The sequence below is a fragment of the Artemia sp. Qi Xiang Cuo genome, chromosome 10 (genome assembly GCF_049724085.1).
Source record: "Artemia sp. Qi Xiang Cuo chromosome 10, ASM4972408v1, whole genome shotgun sequence".
Classification (NCBI taxonomy): Eukaryota; Metazoa; Arthropoda; class Branchiopoda; order Anostraca; family Artemiidae; genus Artemia; species Artemia sp. Qi Xiang Cuo.
The window spans coordinates 15,958,354-15,978,757 of NC_142803.1; the positions used below are offsets into that span (position 1 = coordinate 15,958,354).

A 20,404-nucleotide genomic window follows, 5' to 3' on the forward strand; every position below is an offset into this window, starting at 1 on the left:
ATATATATATATATATATATATACATATATATATATATTATTCAATTATTATAATTACTTACATATTATTTAATTTATTTAATTATTTCATAGATTTCTTTATTATAATAGTTTTACGGTTTTTATTAGTCTGTTTCTGGATTTTTCAATTAAGGATAAAGCTTAAGCGTGGACATTGGTTCATACATCAATAAACGGAAGAAAAGGTTGGAGTCGATTCACCAACGCATAGCCAGACTCTTCTAGGTCATTCGTTCTACACGTTACTAGAAATATGAAAAAGAAAATCCTTCTTTAATGATTCACTTAAGTCTTTGCAATAAATCTTAAGAATCACTTAGTAGAACTTAATCCTGGTGGTACTTTACTGTTAATTTTGAATTTACTTTTGATCACTTCCAATTTTGAAAATGACTATGAATCTCAAGACTGAAGTTGCAGATTTAATTCACAACTGCCTTATTTTTTAGAGTAAGAGAAGCCTCACTCAACCAATCGATCACCCTGAAACTTATATATATATATATATATATATATATATATATATATATATATATATATATATATATATATATATATATATATGCGAAAAACTGGTCCAAGCTAAAAGTGGGACTTGATATTATTTGCATAAACCTGCTTATCCAACAGTCATTACTAAGTTACTTTAAAATGCACTGTTTTAACAATAAGTAAACGGACAATGATTAAAAACTGTTTATTAAAATAAATAGTTTTTAATTACCTTAATACCATAGACCACAATTAATATCCCTGTTCTGAAATTCACCATCCAAACCATGTCCTAGATAAACTATACAGTCGATGTACTATCTACAAACAACCTGTTTGGGTCAATATATCAATCTGTAAATACTATCTAACAGATCATCTTTGCACTAAGCAATATGGGCCGGGCAAATATGTTAATACGCAGTGGGGGTGGAGATACCCACTAAGAGTGATCCACCTTATTCGAAATAAGTCCCAGATAATGTTTGGAACTCATTATTTGAAAATAAGCTTTCTGCCATTCAGTCAATTTTAGTAGAGTAAACCGCAATTAATATCACTATTCTGAAATTCACAATCCAAACCATGTCCCAGACGATTCAGATGTTTTTGTCAACCTATAAGTACTATCTAACAGATCGTCTTCGCACTAAGCAATCTTGACCAGGCAAGCTTAAACAGCCCCTAGGGATCATCAGCCCTGAGTTATTGTTCGCTGGTAAACACAATCCAGGAAAATTCAGCGTAGCTAAATGAGCAGCATAGCCTTCCGATATAGCAGTAGCTTCCGTCATGTTCTTCTTTGGAGGACGGCCAACAACGAATATCTGCTCTGGGCGTAGTCCGACTGATGTATAAATTCCGATGTCTTTCTTAGAGCCATAAGCGACACGAATCTCGAGGCCAACTTCCTGGAAAAAAGTTCCATAAAGTTAAGGTATGCGTCAAGGCGGAAAATTCTGTCAAGCAAAAAAAAACACTCAAAAATCTTCCACAAAGGTTTTAAACAGATCCCTTTGAGGATCGTTATTGAGCACCGTATGAAATACTAATACTATATTCTTTTGATATTGTACATTCAACAGTATGTCTTTCGAACAAGAAGCACATTTTTCAACAAGAGCACATTTTCCAACAACAACGCAAATTTAGAAAAAAAAAACAAAAAACAACAGCACATTTTTTTTTCATCCCATTTTTCAACAACAATGTCTTTTTGAAACAATATTTGAACAAAGCTCCAACGGCCAGAAAATTAAATATTTCAACTCTTATCCAAAACAGGAGCGAATTGAATATTTACTTCCATGAAGAGCTTTTCTTAAGGCGACCTCAAATCCGGCTGCCAAAGTAAAATTCGACTCCTATTAGACCCAAGGTTAAGAGAGCATGTAATGCGTATAAAATCACACCTACATCTAGATGACGCACCTGGCAATTTAATAATTTTAAGGGGAAAAATACGGTTGCGAACCAGCAGCGGGTACGATTTTTTTCTTGATGATTTAAATAAAAGGAAATAAAAAAAAAACACACACCGAAATAAATCCCTAAACAAGACAAAACCGTGAAACCCTACAGACAAAACCGTATTCAGGGGGGGGGATATGAGGTTTGATCCCCCCCTCCGAAATCTTCTAAACAAATTTTTGGTGCGTTTTTTAAATATTTTTTGTATCCCCCCCCCCCCAACCCGAACAAAATACTCCCGTCCCAAACAAAAACCTAGATACTCCCTTGATTATGTTAGCACTATAGCTCATCAAAAAACAAAGCCACTTGGGGCCAGATCAGCACCGCAGTGTCATTATATTGGCTCTATTTCCCTCATCGGTTGCAAGCCTCCGAGGGAAAAGACCGTGCGACAGGTAGATTGGACCTCGGTACCCAGGGTTTTAAGGTGTGGCTTCACCAACGCGTAATTGAAAACATACAGTCCCTTAGGTTGTTGACAACTTTTCCATTGCCAAAGGAAAAACTAAGACTTTGACGAGCATTTTTATGGTAAAAACGAAAGGAGGAAAATAAAAAAGAAAAAGAACACTACAAGAAAAGACAGAGAATGACAAGAAAAATTAAAGAAAAAAAATCTGTGATAATATCAATTATATGAAATAGTTCTACTAGAAAATATTATGATTCCATTATAGCTTTTAAGCAAAAAACGTTGGATTTCTGGTCTACCAATGGAAAGTTTTTTTTTTTTTTTTTTTTTTTTTTTTTTTTTTTTTTTTTTACGAGAAAAACCGGAAGTTTAACGTAAGTAATTTCCCTTAATTCATTATCTGTGATTTCATCATTTTCATATCTAAAATTCTCTGTCGATCTGCTTCTTTGTCAATTACTATTTTTTTCCAGTTCGATAATTTCTCAGCAATGTTTTGCAATATTAAAACAGATGTTTACAGGGAAGGCGTCATAACATCTAACCGTCACGAGCACTAACGTCATTTCGTCTACAAAATCCGTCATAACATCGACAAAAAAATCCGTCAGAACCACTAACCGTCATAACATCTTAAATTTTCGAACTTTAGTTTTTTGGGGTTTAGGGGGAAAAGGTACCTAGGTTAGGTTACATATCTTATATATGCTTGGCTTTACCCCCACCCCCTGATGTGCAAATATATAGCCGAAATTTGTTTCTAAACTATTATATACTTATTACTATTATATAAACTTATACATTTTTTATATGTTATGACTGTTAGTGGTTCTGACGGATTTTCCTTTTAGATGTTATGACGTGTTAGATGTTATGACGATTTTAGATGTTATGACGTTAGTCGAAATGGTAGCACCCCATCGTTTACACATAATTTACACGATAACACTCTGTACCGTGTAAAAAGAGAAAAATTTTCACGAGAACTAATGTGAGGAGAAACCACTTGATGCTGTCACACTTTTTCGTCGCCGGTGAATCTTCGTTACTGCGGACTAATTTCACTTCACCAAAGGGAAAAAAGTCTGCATACCGCCCAGTGTTCAATTCATTTCTATCTCGGATCGGACTTGGAAAAAAAACCCGTTCTCCAGTTTGTGAAGAAACACAAATATGAGTTTACCACCCCTGGTTAAAAAAAAATATGGAAAACGAACAAATAAAAACGCATCTGCAGCCTTCTCGATAAAAGCGCAAAAATTCTCATTTTTGTATATAGGGATTTGGAACCTCTAACCTAAGGTTCTTATAAATTTTGAGCTGATGGTGTAATTGTCCGTAGGAATTAACAGTGTTCGGGTTTGAACTCTTACGGACGAAAAGGGTCGTATTTAACTAATTAATTTTGTTTATTCATGTCGTATTTTTGCTTTTTTATCTTTGCCATTCAACCTGGGTAAAATTAATGTAAATTTAACTGAAATTTGATGATGCCCAATAAACTTCATATTATGAAACACAGTTTACAGAATTATCCAGTAAGTTTATCGTAGATCATTTCTGGTCTTCATTCTCGGTACGAACAAAAAGCTCCTCCCACTTATTTCTACATTAGCGGGTTAGTCTGTTTCCCTCAATCAATGAGAAATGGTCACAAAGTGCATTATTCGTAATAGCTGGTTTCCACTCGTTTCGTGTCCAAGAGAAATCTGACTTGTCTACCCGTGAAAAGATCTAATGCCGCTTATGTTTATATCTGCAAAAACGTTCTCTGGAGCACTCGCACCTTGGTCCGGGTTTTTATAATGGGTGAGATAGGGTATGATCATACTGCTAATTCTATAAACTGTGTTATGAAACAACCAAAAGAAGATAGTAAAAAATCGTGATTTCCAGGTGAATACACATAATATGAATCTAGGTTTAATACATTTTTATTTTGATGATCTTGGTGTTTTAATGAATACTTTAAAATTAATAAATGTTATATATTATTATATATATAAGCAGAATTTTATTATATATATACCAATTTATTTTATTTTTTAGCTGCAGATTAGCCTCAAATTAAAAAACGTGTTTTCTCAACAAGGGTCACTCTTTACTTATGAATCATTACTATGAACGGTTTGGGTTAGTTGAAAGTTTATATCCGCTTTGAAACAAACGGCTTTGCGACAAACCTGGAGTTGTAAATTGCACCAAAAGGATGGAATATTTTAAAAATAGATAGCCCTAATAAATAGCTAAAAAATAATCGCAGCTAATAAATAGTTGCGTTTCAGGTTCAATGAGGTGGCACGTCTATGATGATTTTAGAGGGTTTTGTCGAATTTAACATTCCAATAAGAAAAAGGTAGCTTTTGAAGATTATTTACAGATTAAGGTTAAATTTACTAATCAGAAGAAAATTATCATAAGTGTACATATAATAACAGAAAATTTTTTTAAAGCAAATTAAAAATAACTTGACTAATTTTCCTACTATAAAAATTGATTACATCACCGTATTCAATGGTTTCAAATAAAGCCACTCATCAAGCCAGGATTATGATACTAATTGAATGTTTTCTTAGAGAATTATCTAAACTTGCTTGAAAATGGAAAAAATGTCCTACTATTTAATCCCTACTTTGGAATGCTGCTAACAACTGGTGAGTTGTTAACTTAGCATTCTAGAAAAGAAAGGTTGCTTTTTATGATTATTTGACAGATTAAGGTTAAATAGACCATTAGGAGAAAAGTTATCATGCGTTTGATCAACAGGAATAACAGATTGAAAATAAAAACATGCGAAATTCTTATGCAGATTAAAAATAACAAATATGTCATTCTAAAATTAAAATTAAAACAAAGAAATAAATAAAAAAAGATTAAAATTACAAATATGCAAAATTCTTATGCAGATGAAAAATACAGATTCCTATTATCAAAAATTTGATTACACCACCGTATTCAATGGTTTCAAATCTAGCCACTCACCGAGCCAGTATTATGACACTAATTAAACTTTTTCTTAGAGAATGGTCTAAACTTGCTTAAAAATTTAAAAAAAATCCCGAATTTTTAATGTATTTTCCAATCTAAACAAAGAAATATATGTATATAAATGTATGTCAGGGTTGCCACGTTGAACCGTAATAATAATTAAACAAAACTAATTAGTAAAAATTGATAAGGTTTTCCGTTTATAGAAATTCATAACCGAACAGTCCAGTGATTCCCAAAGACCACTCCACCTTCAAACGAAAGCTACACCTTCTTAAGCTGTTTACTACCACTACTGCTGGTAAAACCTCATTACAGCACTAAGACACCTGGGGCTAACACGGCTACGTACGCTCCTCATCCATCCCAGTCTGTTCAAAGCCTCTCTCTTTACACCCTCCCAAGAAGTTTAAATTTCATTAAATCTTACTTTGCGACCTTCTTCTACCCCATTTGGGAACAATCTGCTTTTCGCTTGGCCCAAGATCTTTGGCCAAAAAGGACGATCATGGCAATCTGCCATCCTTCATCTGCAGGAGTATCCCAGTTATCACAGCCTTTCTCTCCTTATAGACCTAGAAAGCGGTATAGAACCACATTTTTCGAACAGCTTACTGTTTGAAATACTGTCAGTCAAACGACTACCCAAAAAAACTCACAGACAATTTCTCCGGAAAACTTCCTGCGAATCCTCCTCCATCTTTCGGAGCACCCACATTTCAGAACAATACTTGATCACTATTTTCACTGTTGCTTCCAATATTCTAATTTTGGCTCACAGACTTATATTCCTATTCTTCCACACCTTTTTCAACTGTGAAAAAACACCTTGAGCATTGACTATTCTAGTTTTAACATCTTCACTACACAAACCGTCTTTACTAATGATACAACCTAGGTAAGTAAAGCTATCCATTTGATTAATCTTCTCGTTCACCAATATCCCCTCTTCAACTTCACTTATTCCCAGTCTAGTCTTCTTAACTTAAACTTTCAATACCGTTCTTGCGTCCTGAACTCTAAAACTTCAAAAAAATTATTCATTTTGCCAACATTTTCCTCTAGGATACTAAATCAACAGCATAATATAACTCTAGGAGTTTTACTTTTAAGTTGTATAGTGCCATATTTCTATTATTGCAGCCCTAACTCGTATTAAAAGGACAAGATAACAATGTTATTAGAGAGATTAGTTTCAAATATTTCCATTCCCGAGTCAGAATTGTGATATTATATAGACTATTTCTTATAAAATAATATAAACTATATAATAATAGTAATAATAATTATAAAATAATATATATAATAATATAAAAAAAGTATATAAAATAATATATTATAAAATACAAAATAATAATATAGAATATAAAATAATACAAAATATTAAATTATCATTATTTACTACTACTACTAACTACTAACAACTCACCGCAGCACCAAAACGCCCGAGGCCAACACAGCTACGCACGCTCCTCATCCACCCCAATATATTCAAAGCCTCCCTTTTTACACCCGCCCACGAAGTTCCCATTTCCTTAAAATCTTTCTTCATGACGTCTTCCCAACCCAGACGAGAACGACCTGCTTTCCGTTTAGCTCTAGACGGTTGGCCGAAAAGAACAACCTTCGGCAATTTGTCATCCTTCATCCGTACAACGTGCCCTAGCCACCTCAACCTTTCTTTCATTATAGCCCTAGAGAACGGTATTGAACCACATTTTTCGTATAGCCTACTGTTTGAAATCCGGTCATTCAGCCGGGTACCTAGAACAATCCTTAAGCAATTTCTCTGGAAAACATCTAGAAAACCTTCATCCGCTTTTTGAAGCGTCCATGCTTCAGAGCCATATTTGACCACTATCATCACTATAGCTTCTAATATTCTAATCTTGGCTTGCAGACTTATCTTTCTATTCTTCCAGACTTTTTTTTAAATGTGAAAAAACACCCTGAGCCTTGGCTATTCTATATTTAACATCTTCACTGCTCCCACCATCTTTACTAATAATACTACCAAGGTAAGTGAAGCTGCCCACCTGATCGACCTTATCGTTACCAAACATCCCCTTTTCATCTTTACTTATTCCTAGCCTTAGTGACCTTGTCTTATTAACATTAATTTTCATACCTATTCTAGCACCCTGAACTTGTAAAACCTCTAAAAGTTCATTCATTTTGCTCACACTTTCATTTAGGATGCTTAAATCATGAGCATAATCCAGGTCCAGGAGACTTTTTCCTCCCCATTTGATTCCGTGGTCTCCCATTGCCTTTCCTGTGCTCCTTAAAACAAAGTCCATCAAAATAATCCATATAAAGAGGAATAATAATATAAAATAATAAAAACAAGGAAAATGTTCCTATTTCTGCATGCTTAAACGTATGTTTCAATCTAAAAATAAGCGAAAAGTCAATCTTAAAACAGTAATGCGGTGGATGAATAAAGCTGAACCTCAGCTATGTAGTGAACCCAGATTGGTGTCCAAAATTGAAGGATTAAAACCGTATGACTGGAAAGAAAATAACATACCGAACCCGAGCACTGGAGATATAAGATCAGAGACAGCTAACCTGTACAAGATGTTTCAAATATTCAGCCTTGTGCCTAAGCAGATAACATACCGAAGAAAATAACATACCGAACCCGAGCACTGGACATATAAGATCAGAGACAGCTAACCTGTACAAGATGTTTCAAATATTCAGCCTTGTGCCTAAGCAGATAACATACCGAAGAAAATAACATACCGAACCCGAGCACTGGACATATAAGATCAGAGACAGCTAACCTGTACAAGATGTTTCAAATATTCAGCCTTGTGCCTAAGCAGATAACATACCGAAGAAAATAACATACCGAACCCGAGCACTGGAGATATAAGATCAGAGACAGCTTACCTGTACAAGATGTTTCAAATATTCAGCCTTGTGCCTAAGCGGATCTGTTGACAATCCATCAGCGAATGAGACAAGACCATTTGGAAAATTATGCTGGGCTAACCATGCAACGACTCTACGTAGTTGCATATCTGGTCGAGCTGCAACAATTATAAAAATACATTAACTAATTTCATTTTCTAATGAAAAAGAAAGAATGAAAAGAATGAATAAAAAGAATGAAAAAATAAAAAGAATGAAAAGACAAACTAAAGATATGCTATATAAACTAAAAAGAAAAATCCAAACTTAATTTTTCTTCTGAAATTTCCCCATGACATTGGAATATTTACCAATATGTTATACTAAGAGAGGTTGATCTCAGAATATTTTAAGTTTGGACGTCTGTTTGAGGAAGATTAAGGGGCCTTGGTCACTTATTGAGGCTTAGGAGCTCATAAGATGTTTGGCAAAAATAGAAAAAAATTGGGCAGCATGATGTTTTATTGTCTTATCCCCACCCGAGAAATCTTACCTCTATTTTAGAGAGTCTAAACCAAAAAGCTGTGCTTACAAGTTCCCTGAATTTTCCAAAAAAGAATTGGGAGATTTCCCAACAATCTAACTTTCGCAAATACGCAACGCCAATAAGAAATTCATGTCATGAATTTTTGTTATCGCTAATTTCGGGTAGATTTGAGAGAACCCTTTTTGGGGGTGGGGGGTTGGGGAATCCGGCAAATCGAAAGTTGAAGCAATGCTAAACAGCTCTATTTTGACATAATATAAAATAAGCGCAGATAAAAATTATCAATAAAAAAAAAAAAAAAAAATATTAAAACTAGGGACTAATATCCATGTTAGTAATTTTTTTACTAGCTAAAGCCTTTTTATAGGGGAGGTCTGGTGATTACAGACAAGAATTGCATTACTTGGCCCAACGTTTTCAAATTTATATCCCAGGCGAAGTCTTCCACTGTGTCTAGGCAAGGTGTGTTAAGTATTTATCCTATCGAAGAATACAGGGGGGGGGGGGGAGTGGTGCTTAAACATTTCACTTTTGAGCTTAAATACCTTGATTTTTGTACACTTTTAAGGATTTTCCCCAAAATTTGTAGGGAGATTGGATGGTTCTCGATCGATTCTTCCCCATGTTTTTGCCGTGAGCGGATCTACAGGACACCGAAGAAAATTCTGTGCCAATCACCGAACAGCCAATCAATTTCAAAGGATAAAACCTATATGTACTACCTAGCAACTTCAGGAACATGATACCCTGTAGCAGTTTCAGTCAGGATTAATAGAAAAATGATAGTACTTTATGAACTGTGGCGTAGATAGTCAAATAGAGACAGTAAAAATAAAAGAATGATTGGTTATAATTCGAAAGCAAGCATAGAATACAAAAATTTAAAAGTTAACTTATTTAACTTGAATTTTTCAGTTTCCAGATTTCTATTTTGATTTCAGATTTGTTATTTAAACCCAGGTTTTAAACAAATTTATATCCTAAATGTTGTCCATCTAAACTATTATTATTTACTATTTACGCCTTCTCACGGCTTCTAAAATATATCACTTTTAGGTTCTATTTATAGCACTGTTTAACTCTAATATTTACGCCTTAAAATATATCACTTTTAGCCACTATTTAAGGCATACAATTTTGTCAAAAGTAACTTTACCATTCAGGCACTTTACTATTTAGGCACTTTACCATTAAGGCCTTCTCAGGGTTTCTAAAATATACCATTTTTAGGTACTATTTAAGGTTATTTAAATCTCTTATTGTGTTTGCATTTGGGCACTAGTTAACTTTATTATTTAGTCACTTTACTATTTATGCCTTCTAAGTAAAGTGATTCTAACAGTTTCTAACAGATTCTAACAGATTCTAACAGTGATTCTAAGTAAAGCCTTCTAACAGTTTCTAAATTTATCACTTTTAGGCAATAAATTAGTAAGCAAAGGGCACATGTCATTCCCAATACTAAACTTGCCACAAAATTAAAAATACAGCCATGTTTTCAATTTACAAAGTTTATAGATATCTGACTTCGCCTATGTTTATATCTGCAAAAACGTTCTCCAAAGCACTCGCATAACGGATAGATAACGGATAGAAATTTCATAAAGACAGTCAATATATATATATATATATATATATATATATATATATATATATATATATATATATATATATATATATATATATATATATAAATATATATATGTTATCCGATAAAAAATATATATATCCGTAAATATATATCCATAAAATGTCCGGCTTTTTATAATGGGTGAGATAGAGAATGATCATACTGGATTATATATGAACTGTGATATATATGCACAAACATTTTGTCACTATACAGATATTTCTCACAAAAGCCCCATGGGCCATGGATATTATAAATACAACAGAAAACCCTCCCTATGTCTCATCCCAACACTCCCAAAATTTCCCAAATTTTAATATCCACTTTGCAACTACTTCCAATTACATTTTCTAAACAACTTCTATGCATCACATCCCTCCCAAAATTTCCGTTCTAAGTACTTTCAGTACTTCACAATAAAACATAAAATGTTCTAAATTTTCAGATTCCCCGCACATCGAACAAGTGAAGGGACCACTCCGTACCCTAACCCTCGCTAATTACTTTCTTCTCCCCCCAAGCGGCATAAAATTCCCCCTTACAGTTAAAACCCATTTTAAAATAGGGCCCAAATTTTAGACATATTTCTTCTCCCCAGGCTTCTTCGTTACTAGAAAACGTAAAATGTGAAAAGACTATGCATTCAGAGAATCCAGATGGTGCTGATTCCATATACTTATTATTATCTACATCCCCGAAACACATGCCATGGGTTGTAATGAAATTGGAGCAAATGTTGTAATGAAACTGTCAAAATTGGAGCATTGAAAAAAAAAAAAAAAAAGAATAGAAATTACGTATAACGGCGTCGATTTTAATTTTATCAATAAATGTAAAAAAAATCAATCCGTATCGAGTCTGTGCAGCGAGATCTACACAAATCTGCAACCATTGCCCTATGGCAGCTACCATTTCCCTAAACCAAAGCTGGACCAGTCACCGCCTATCCTAATGTTTTCCTTCTAAAGATACTGATTTCAAAGGAGACTTTTCCCCCTTTGTGGCCCTTCAAGACGTCCACTGGAGTAAATTCCTCTTTACAAAAGTACTAAGTTTTGTATTTTTCTGATAAGAATCTGTATATTCCAAGGGATTTTCTGTATATTTGTTTTTGTTTTTCTGTATATTCCAAGGGATTGCGAGGCCAAAGGCCAAACCTGTGATGCCAAGGGCCAAACCTGGATCTCTTGACCTTGTAGCACTTTTTCCACAGCTTTTGCAATCAATCCTATTTCCACCCGAGGTCCAATGCCATCATTCTACAAGCCTGATAGCCCACATTTGTCTAGTATACTCTTAATTTGCTCTGGCCAAGAATCTTTTCTTTTGTCCAATAGCATTTCATTGAAAGCATTTTTGGCAACCGATAATCTGGCATAGCAATAATTTTTTCCCAGTAACCTACTATACGTACTAACCGTTTATTTCTTATTCTAAAAAGACCCAGGTCACCCTTTAAAACAATGCTATTAAAATTTTTATCTAACCCTACTAATCTTTAACTATAATGTAGCTGTATCCTCTCCATTTCCATCCCTCCTTCATATCCCCATATCTCTGCCCCATAAAGAATAGCGGGTTCTAATCTACTTCCAAAAATACGCTTTTGTAGCTTGATATCTTTTGCTCCCATATCCTTTATACAACTCTTTAAAAATATACCAGTTAAACTTTTGCCTTTACCTGGCATTAGAGCTATTTTTTTTGTACACTTACCATTTGAAACAAGTCTACAGCCTAGGTAACCATGCCCTCTCACTACTTTTATAACTCCCCTCCCGTAACTAAAATTTTCTTCGGATGTCTTCGCTCCCCTTGCAAGAACCATTACTGCTGACTTCTCTAGATTTAAAACCAGTCTCTGTTCCTTAAAATATTTTTATACACTCTAATGCATGCAGCAGATTCTCTCTACTATTTGCCAATAAAGCTATATCATCGGCGTACAGAAGTGTGGACATTTTTTCTATCAAATAATTGCAATTTACCTACTTTCCTTTTCCTTTAATAGTTTTCGATGTCATTAATATACAACGAATACAAGTTCAGAGACAAAGTACAATCATGTTTCACTTTTAGCCTGCTAAGTTTTTTCCTAGATTTTTCCTTACCAACTCGCACTACAACCGTCAGATACAATTGTATTAAAATTCAAACAAACTGACATGGTAATCCTAAATTAATCAAATAATGCATAAGAATCTCCCTATTTACACTATCGAAAGCACCTTTGAAGTTCAAAAAGGCCACAAACAACTTATCCTCTTTTTTCCTGGTATATTTCCTAATTAGGCTGGTTAAAATAAAAATTCGATCTATAGTACTATAATTTTCGCGAAATCCTGCTTGTATTTCAATAAATTTCTGTGATTTTTCTAGCCACTTATCTAATCTATTCCCCAACACTTTTGCGAAAATCTTGCTTACATCGTTGCCCAACGATCATACGGTAATTCCTGGTTTCAGTGTCAGGTTTAAACTGAGATATAATCCTAATACGAGTGCACTGCTCTAAAACTGAACTGATACAATATTGGATTTGGTTTATGCAAAAAAAAAAAAAAAAAAAAAAAAAAAAAAAAAAAAAAAAAAAAAAATCTATCAGACGTCAGTTTATTTCGTTTTTTTCTTTTCTTTTTTCTGTATAGCGTTTTTCCAACTCTTTACTTTATTTTTTAGCATACATTAACTGTTTAGCCTAGTATTTTGTTTCTTTTTTCCATGAAAAAAAGGCCCTTCGGCACAAAAATACCAGTAATATAGATGATTAAGTAACCAAGCTCCTGCCAATAACGAGCAACATCCACAGCTCCTGCACGGACTTTGGGGTCCTTTCCTGTCACAGAGACACTGGCTGTGAAAGCACCATCTATTGAGAACACGGCAGCTTGAGTCTTGGGTGGTAGAATACAAAGAGACAGGCCAGTAGATGTGTGATCTCCCCTGTAAAAAAGGGAATACCTAGGAAAACTTCGTATTACATATTCGTAGGGATGTCCCCCCTCCCCAGTTTTAATGAATGAGGTTCATGGCTATATTGATTTTCAACATGGTGCACATTTCAAGTGAATATTGCTTTGGATCTAGGAACCTCGGGGTTTCCACGAAAATAATCAATTAGAGCTATTTTCCCCTTAAAACAAGCATTAAAAGCTGCACATATCCTTTTTTTGATAAAAGTTAGCTGGATTTTTATGACAACATAAACTTATTAAAGCTAACAAAATCGGCAAAGTTTTGCATACAGCCTGATGGGCTATATATGGCTTTAACGGGGCCGGTAGAGGAGTTGGTACATATTTGGGAGGGAAGTGATTAGTATATTTGCAAAGAGCGTTGAAAGGCGCATAGTATGTTCCTTCTTTAGCTGACAAATTAATCGAGAAAACCGAAAATTTACCAATAAACATCGTTGCTATACGCCTGTAGGACGAATCTGACATTTTCACACGTCTCAAGTAATTGCCAAAAACCATTTGCTAACCTATTCTTAAAGGGAAATCGGCACTATGATATGAGGAACATCGAATGTGATTAAAGGTTCGTTGCCCTGCTGATCCTTCTTTGAATACAGTTTCGGGCAACTATTTTGAAAAACACACATATATATATATATATATATATATATATATATATATATATATATATATATATATATATATATATATATATATATATATATATATATATATATATATATATATATATATATACGTGTGTGCTTAAATATATTGAAACATTCTAAGGAAACAGGAAAAGAGGAACGTTAATACTTAAAATCACTGAAAACAAATCTTCTGGTAGGACTTATCAACACCCTCCCCCAAGAAAATATCCTGTCGAGGCTCGTGATTCCCCACCTCGTCTCTTCCACCTCTGTGTCCGTTGGCATGAGTTTAATATTTATGCAACATATGCAAGAATAGCATGCAAGAACCTCTTTAAAGATGATAGGACCAATATCAGATTCCTTCCCAAGCTTATCCAATCAAACCCGAAATCCAATATCTCCCAACTTTTCCATAGCCTGTTGTAGTTCATTCGATTCTGCCATTTCATTCTCTTGTTTTATTCCCATTGGATCCTTGACCTCTTCCTCCCCCCTAAGCTCTCTAATTCCTAGAGCTCTCTAATTCTAAGCTCTTCCTCCGAAAAACTCTCTAATGTTTAGGATTTTTCTCAATATTTCTTTTAGTTCAAAATCATCCATTGTTTTCTTTCTACGTTTTCTCGAACTTGGGCCTCTACATGCATATTGCTATAAGCCAACACGAGCAATATGTTGTATGTTGCGTTTGAGCCATTTTGTCATGGTAGTCTAAGTCAGGCGGGGTCGTGGAGGGAATAGAGAGAATAGAAAATAAGAGAGAAAAGAAAGTACAAAAAAAGAAAAAAGAACTGTGCACAAAAAATCTCAAGATCTTTCCTAAAGCAATATTCTCGTCGTTTCTTGATGATATACTGCTTTTCTTGACAAACGAAGAATTACGATCTACATGGTAATTACCAGAATTGTAGAACCAGCAGATCCTGCAACAAGGGATATTTTCTCTGACACATCAGTGCTTCATAAAGTAATATTTCAATGATATAACATAATATTACATTGCTTCATGATATTAAAAACAGACAATGAACTGACTTAATTATAGTAAAGATAACGGCAACTCTCCTCAGGGTCGGAAACCGGCACCTTGCGGCACATTTTATGCGGAGGTTCCGCAAGTAGGGTTCCTATCTCATTGTATAGTTGACTGGAAGCAGTTACAAAAGCACCTCAAAGGAGCTGTAGTAATTGATTTAATATAGCATAAAGGCAGAGAAATCAAAATGTTACAATAAAGTCGACATCACATCAGTGTAAAGAAGGAGATAAATTTCCTCCAAACCAAAGGGGTAGCTGCAGTCATGAAACGTACCTTACAACAAATTTTACTTGATGGATACCAGGGCCAAGAGACTTATTTGGAGGTATTGTATACTGAAGGCGACCAGACTTGTCGGTAATTTCCGAGGCCATGTGAGCCCATTCGCCAAGATCTCCTCCGGCAGTGCATATTCGAATATAGACATCCACTTTTTCCCCTGAAATATATCACAGAATAGCTTTGAAAAATGCAGTGAATGGTTCAAAAAGAGATCAGAATATATAAACCTATATCCGTAAACAACAGTAAAGAATCAAGTAAAGAAAAAAAAACAGTAAAGAAAAAGAAAGAGATCCAAATCTAGTAAGAAGATATACCCTTTGTTATTATAGAAGCAAAATTACCCTGTATTGGCTCTCAGTGTAAGTGCTTCCGTGTAAATTTATCTTAAATGTAAACACCATGGGATTAGATGCATAATATGCATGTAGTTATGTATTTTTATGTTATTTATGCAAACATAATTTATGTTATTCACGCACATCACTTATTTTTTGTGTCGTCAAGATTTTCATCTTGCTAAAAATTTTGCAGATTTCTTCTAGATAAGAGGGTTATGGAGCCCACTGTTGTGAGGCCCTCATTTTTAGTTTTCCCAAAGATGTTCAATCAAAAAAGGGAACGAAACTCCCAACCCGCTCTCCTGTGTTTTCTGTATTTCCCACGCATTGTTGCTAGTGTTGTTCCGCAACTTCGATTAATGGGTTACATACCCAACCATTCTCTCTTCCTCTTCTCCCCTTCTTTGTAAAGTATCCCTTCTATCTTATCTTTTCGGAGGTTGGGTATTAACATTATTATTGATTACTATTATTACTATATGATTACTATTGATAACTGTTCTTTCCGCTCACCGATGATTTTCGACGCCAGACTAAACATCAGGATTGATTGCTCAAAGATTGTTAGTGACAGAGACAGTAACACAGAACAGTAACAGACAGTAACAGTAACAGAGACAGTAAGTTTTAATAATTCCATGATATTGGGATGGTAAACAGGGAAGCCACTTGAAAACTTTGCCAGAGGGCACTGTTCTAGTGAAAGCTCTGTGCAAAATATTAAATTATTATTCTATTATCAAATATTATGATTATTCAATCCTATATCTTCCCGGGTTCTACCCACTTTCATAGGCAGCCCGCTAGCGCTGCCTAAGTAAAGAACAATGTTGGCACAAAGTATTTTTTTTTTGGATCTCCATACCCGGGCACTTCGTATCGAAGAAGTTGTCGTAGAAACTTCGAAAAGGGCTCATTCGATTGGAAATTGGAGTGGCTAGTGCAATTTTTAACAGTCGAAAGTGATTGGAAGGCAACTAGCCCCCCCCCCCTACACCCATCATTCCCCTAAACACATCCAATCAAAATTTTGAGATAGCCATTTTGTCCAGCGTAGTTGATTTCACGATAGAAAATATGTTTTTGAGGAGGACACTCCCTCACAACCCTCAGGGCAAGGGTTTTAAGTTATGCCCTGGAACATATAAGGTTTTTATAGAAGGCGTTGTCGTAGAAACTTCAAAGGAGGCTCATTCGATTGGAAATTCAAAGGGCTAGTACCCTTTTTAATAGTAGAAAGTGATTGGAGGGCAACTAGCCCCCCCCCCCACGCCCATCATTTCCCCAAACACAGCCAAGCAAAAATTTTTGATTGCCATTTTGTTCAGCGTAGTTGATTTCCAGATGAAAAATATGTTTTTGAGGAGGACACTCCCCCACAGCCCTCAGGGCTAGGGTTTTAAGTTATGCCCTGGGGACATATAAGGTTTTTAAAGAAGGCGTTGTCGTAGAAACTTCAAAAAAAAAGCTCATTCGATTGGAAATTCAAAGGGCCAGTGCCCTTTTTAATAGTCCAAAATGATTGGAGGGCAACCAGCCCCCCCCCCCACACACACCCATCATTCCCCAAAACACATCCAATAAAAATTTTGAGATAGCCATGTTGGGGTATCGAAGGATTTGTCGTAAAAACTTCGAAAAGGCTCATTCGATTGGAAATTGGAGTGGATAGTGCCCTTTTTAATAGTCAAAAGTGATTGGAGGGCAACTAGCCCCCCCCCCCCCCCCATCATTCCCCCAAACACGTCCAGTCAACATTTTGAAATAGCTACTTTGTTCAGCGTAGTTGATTTCCAAGGTAGTAAATATTTTTTTGAGGAGGACACTCCTCAAAAGCGCTCAGGACAAGGGTTTGAAGTTATGCCCTGGGGGCATATAGGAATTTTAAAGAAGGCGTTGTAATAGAAACTTCAAAAATAAGCTCAATCGATTGGAAATTCAAAGGGCCAGTGCCCTTTTTAATAGTCAAAAGTGATTGGAGGGTAACTAGCCCCCCCCCCCCCGCAACCCATCATTCCCCCAAACACATCCAATAAAAATTTTGAGATAGCCATTTTCTTCAGCGTAGTTGATTTCCAGATAGAAAACATACTTTCGAGGAGGATAATCACCTACAACCTTCAGGGTAAGGGTTATAAGTTATGTTCTGGGGGCATTTAAGGTTTTTTATTGAAATCTCTGTCGAATAAACTTAAAAATAGGCTAATTCGATTTCAAAATCATAGGGATAGCGCTTCATCTATTAGACGAAAGCAATTTTAGGACAACTAACCCCCCTCTCACACCCACTTTTTCCCCAAACACATCCAATCAAAATTTTTAGACAGCCATTTTATTCAACATAGTTGAAAGTTTTGGAAATCAGGTCTTTAAAGATGACAACCCCACAGCCCTCAGGGCAAGGGTTGTAAGTTATACCCTGGGGGCATATAAGGCTTTTATTGAAAGCGTTGTCGTAAAAACTTCAAAAGAGTTCATTCAATTGGAAATTGAAATGGCTAGTGCCTTTTTTAATAGTTGAAAGTGATTGGATAGCGACTAACACCCCTCTCACGCCCACCATTTTCCAAAACACATCCAATCAAAATTTTGAGATATCTATTTTGTTCAACATAGTTGAACCTTCTGGAAGTTAGGTCTTTTAGGATGATAACCCCCTCAGAACCCTCAGTGCATGGGGTATAAGTTATGCCCTGGGGGAATATAAGGTTTATATAGAAAGCTGTTGTATAAATCATAGGCAGCGCGATCGCGCTGCCTAAGTAAAGAACGGGGACACCCGAGAACGAGACAAGAAACGAAGACTAAGTAAAGAGGAGAGCACTCCCCCACAACCCTCAGGGCAAGGGTTTTAAGTTATGTCCTGGGGGTATATAAGACCGATGTTGGCACAATGTATTATTGATTATTTTTTTCCTTTAGAGCAGGAAACTACGCATGAAAGAGGTAGTAATAAAAACTTTATAAAGGACACGGTAAATTGAAAATTGGATTGGATAATGCCCTTTTTAATAGTTGATAACGTCCTAAAGTTGACTAACCCCCCTTCCATACCCACTACTTTCTAGAGAATGCTCAACCCATATGGTAATACAGACATTTTGTTCAGCAGTGTTGGACTTAATAGATAAATTGTGTTTTTGAGGGACGTCCTCGGGGGGGCGAGTCTATAGGACCAAGGGTGTAAGTTTGGTCCTGGGGGCATGTAAGTTTTTTTATATAAGACGTTATCCTAGAAACTTTAAAAAAAGTACATTCGATTGGAAATTCAAAGGGCTAGTGCCCTTTTCAATAGTCCAAATTGATTAGAGGGCAACTAACCCGCCTCTCACGCCCACCTTTTCCACAAACATATCTAATCAAAACCTTGAGATAGCTTTGATTTGGAACAACTTTGATTTGGGTGCATATAAGGTATTTATATAACGCGTTGTCGTAGAAACTTCAAAAAGGGCTCATTCGATTGGAAATTGAAATGGCTAGTGCCCTATTTAATAGTCGAAAGTGATTAAGGCAACTAACACCCCTTCGATGCCAACCATTTCCCCAAACACATCCAATAAAGATTTTGAGATAGCCATTTTGTTCCACGCAGTTCAAAGTTCAGGAAATTATGCCTTTGAACAGGACACTCCCCCCACAGTCTTAAGGGTAAGGGTTATAAGTTATGCCCTGGGTTTATATAAGGTTTTTATTGAAATCTTTGTCGTAGAAACTTGAAAAAGGGCTCATTCGATTGGAAATTCAAAGGACTAGTGCCTTTTTAATAGTCAAAAGTGATTTGAAGGCAACTAACCAACCTCTCACGCCCATCTTTTCTCCAAACACATCCAATCAATATTTTAGAAAGCCATTTTGTTCAACGTAGTTGATTTCCAGATAGAAAATATGTTTTTGAGGAGTACAATCCCCCACAACGCTCAAGGCAAGGGTTTTAAGTTATGCCCTGGGGGCATACAAGGTTTTTATAGAAGGCAATGTCGTAGAAACTTCAAAACAGGCTCATTCGATTGGAAATTCAAAGGGCTACTGCCCTTTTTAATATTCTATTGTGATTTGAAGGCAACTAAACCCCTCTCATGCCCATCTTTTCTCCAAACCTATCCAATCAATCATACACAGCGCGCTAGCGCTGCCTAATAAAGAACGATGTGGGCACAATGTATTTGGTTTTTTTCTCCATACCCGCGTACTTCGTATCGAAGGAGTTGTCATAGAAACTTCGAAAAGGGCTCATTCGATTGGAAATTGGAGTGGCTTGTACCCTTTTTAATAGTCGAAAGTGAGTGGAGTGTAAATAGCCCCCCCCCACGCCCATCAGTCCCCCAACCACACCCAATCAAAAGTTTGAGATAGCCATTTCGTTAAGAGTAGTTGATTTCCAGATAGAAAATATGTTTTTAAGGAGGACGCTCCCCCACAACCTTCAGGGCAAGGGTTTTAAGTTATGCCCTGGGGTTATATAAGGTTTTTATAGAAGGCATTGTCGTAGAAACTTCAAAACAGGCTCATTCGATTGGAAATTGAAAGGTATAGTACCCATTTTAATAGTCGAAAGTGATTGGAGGGCAATTAGACCCCCCCCCCCGCCCATCATTCCCCCAAACACATCCAATGAAAGTTTTGGTATAGCCATTTTGTTCAGCGTAGTTGATTTCCACATACAAAATATGTTTTTGAGGAGGACATTCCCCCAAAACCCTCAGGGAAAGG

At 35.7% G+C, this 20,404-nt stretch overlaps 1 protein-coding gene across 1 annotated transcript in view; it reads right to left on the reverse strand.

Moving 5' to 3' along the window:
• Nucleotides 1-615: 615 nt before the first annotated feature.
• rdgB (retinal degeneration B) overlaps nucleotides 616-20,404 on the reverse strand; it is a 47,667-nt gene continuing 27,878 nt past the window's right edge. Inside the window, 4 exon segments of the mRNA XM_089095290.1 lie at nucleotides 616-1,424; nucleotides 8,285-8,424; nucleotides 13,175-13,365; nucleotides 15,342-15,507. Coding sequence (XP_088951416.1) covers nucleotides 1,140-1,424; nucleotides 8,285-8,424; nucleotides 13,175-13,365; nucleotides 15,342-15,507 — 782 coding nt within the window. The 3' untranslated portion in view covers nucleotides 616-1,139.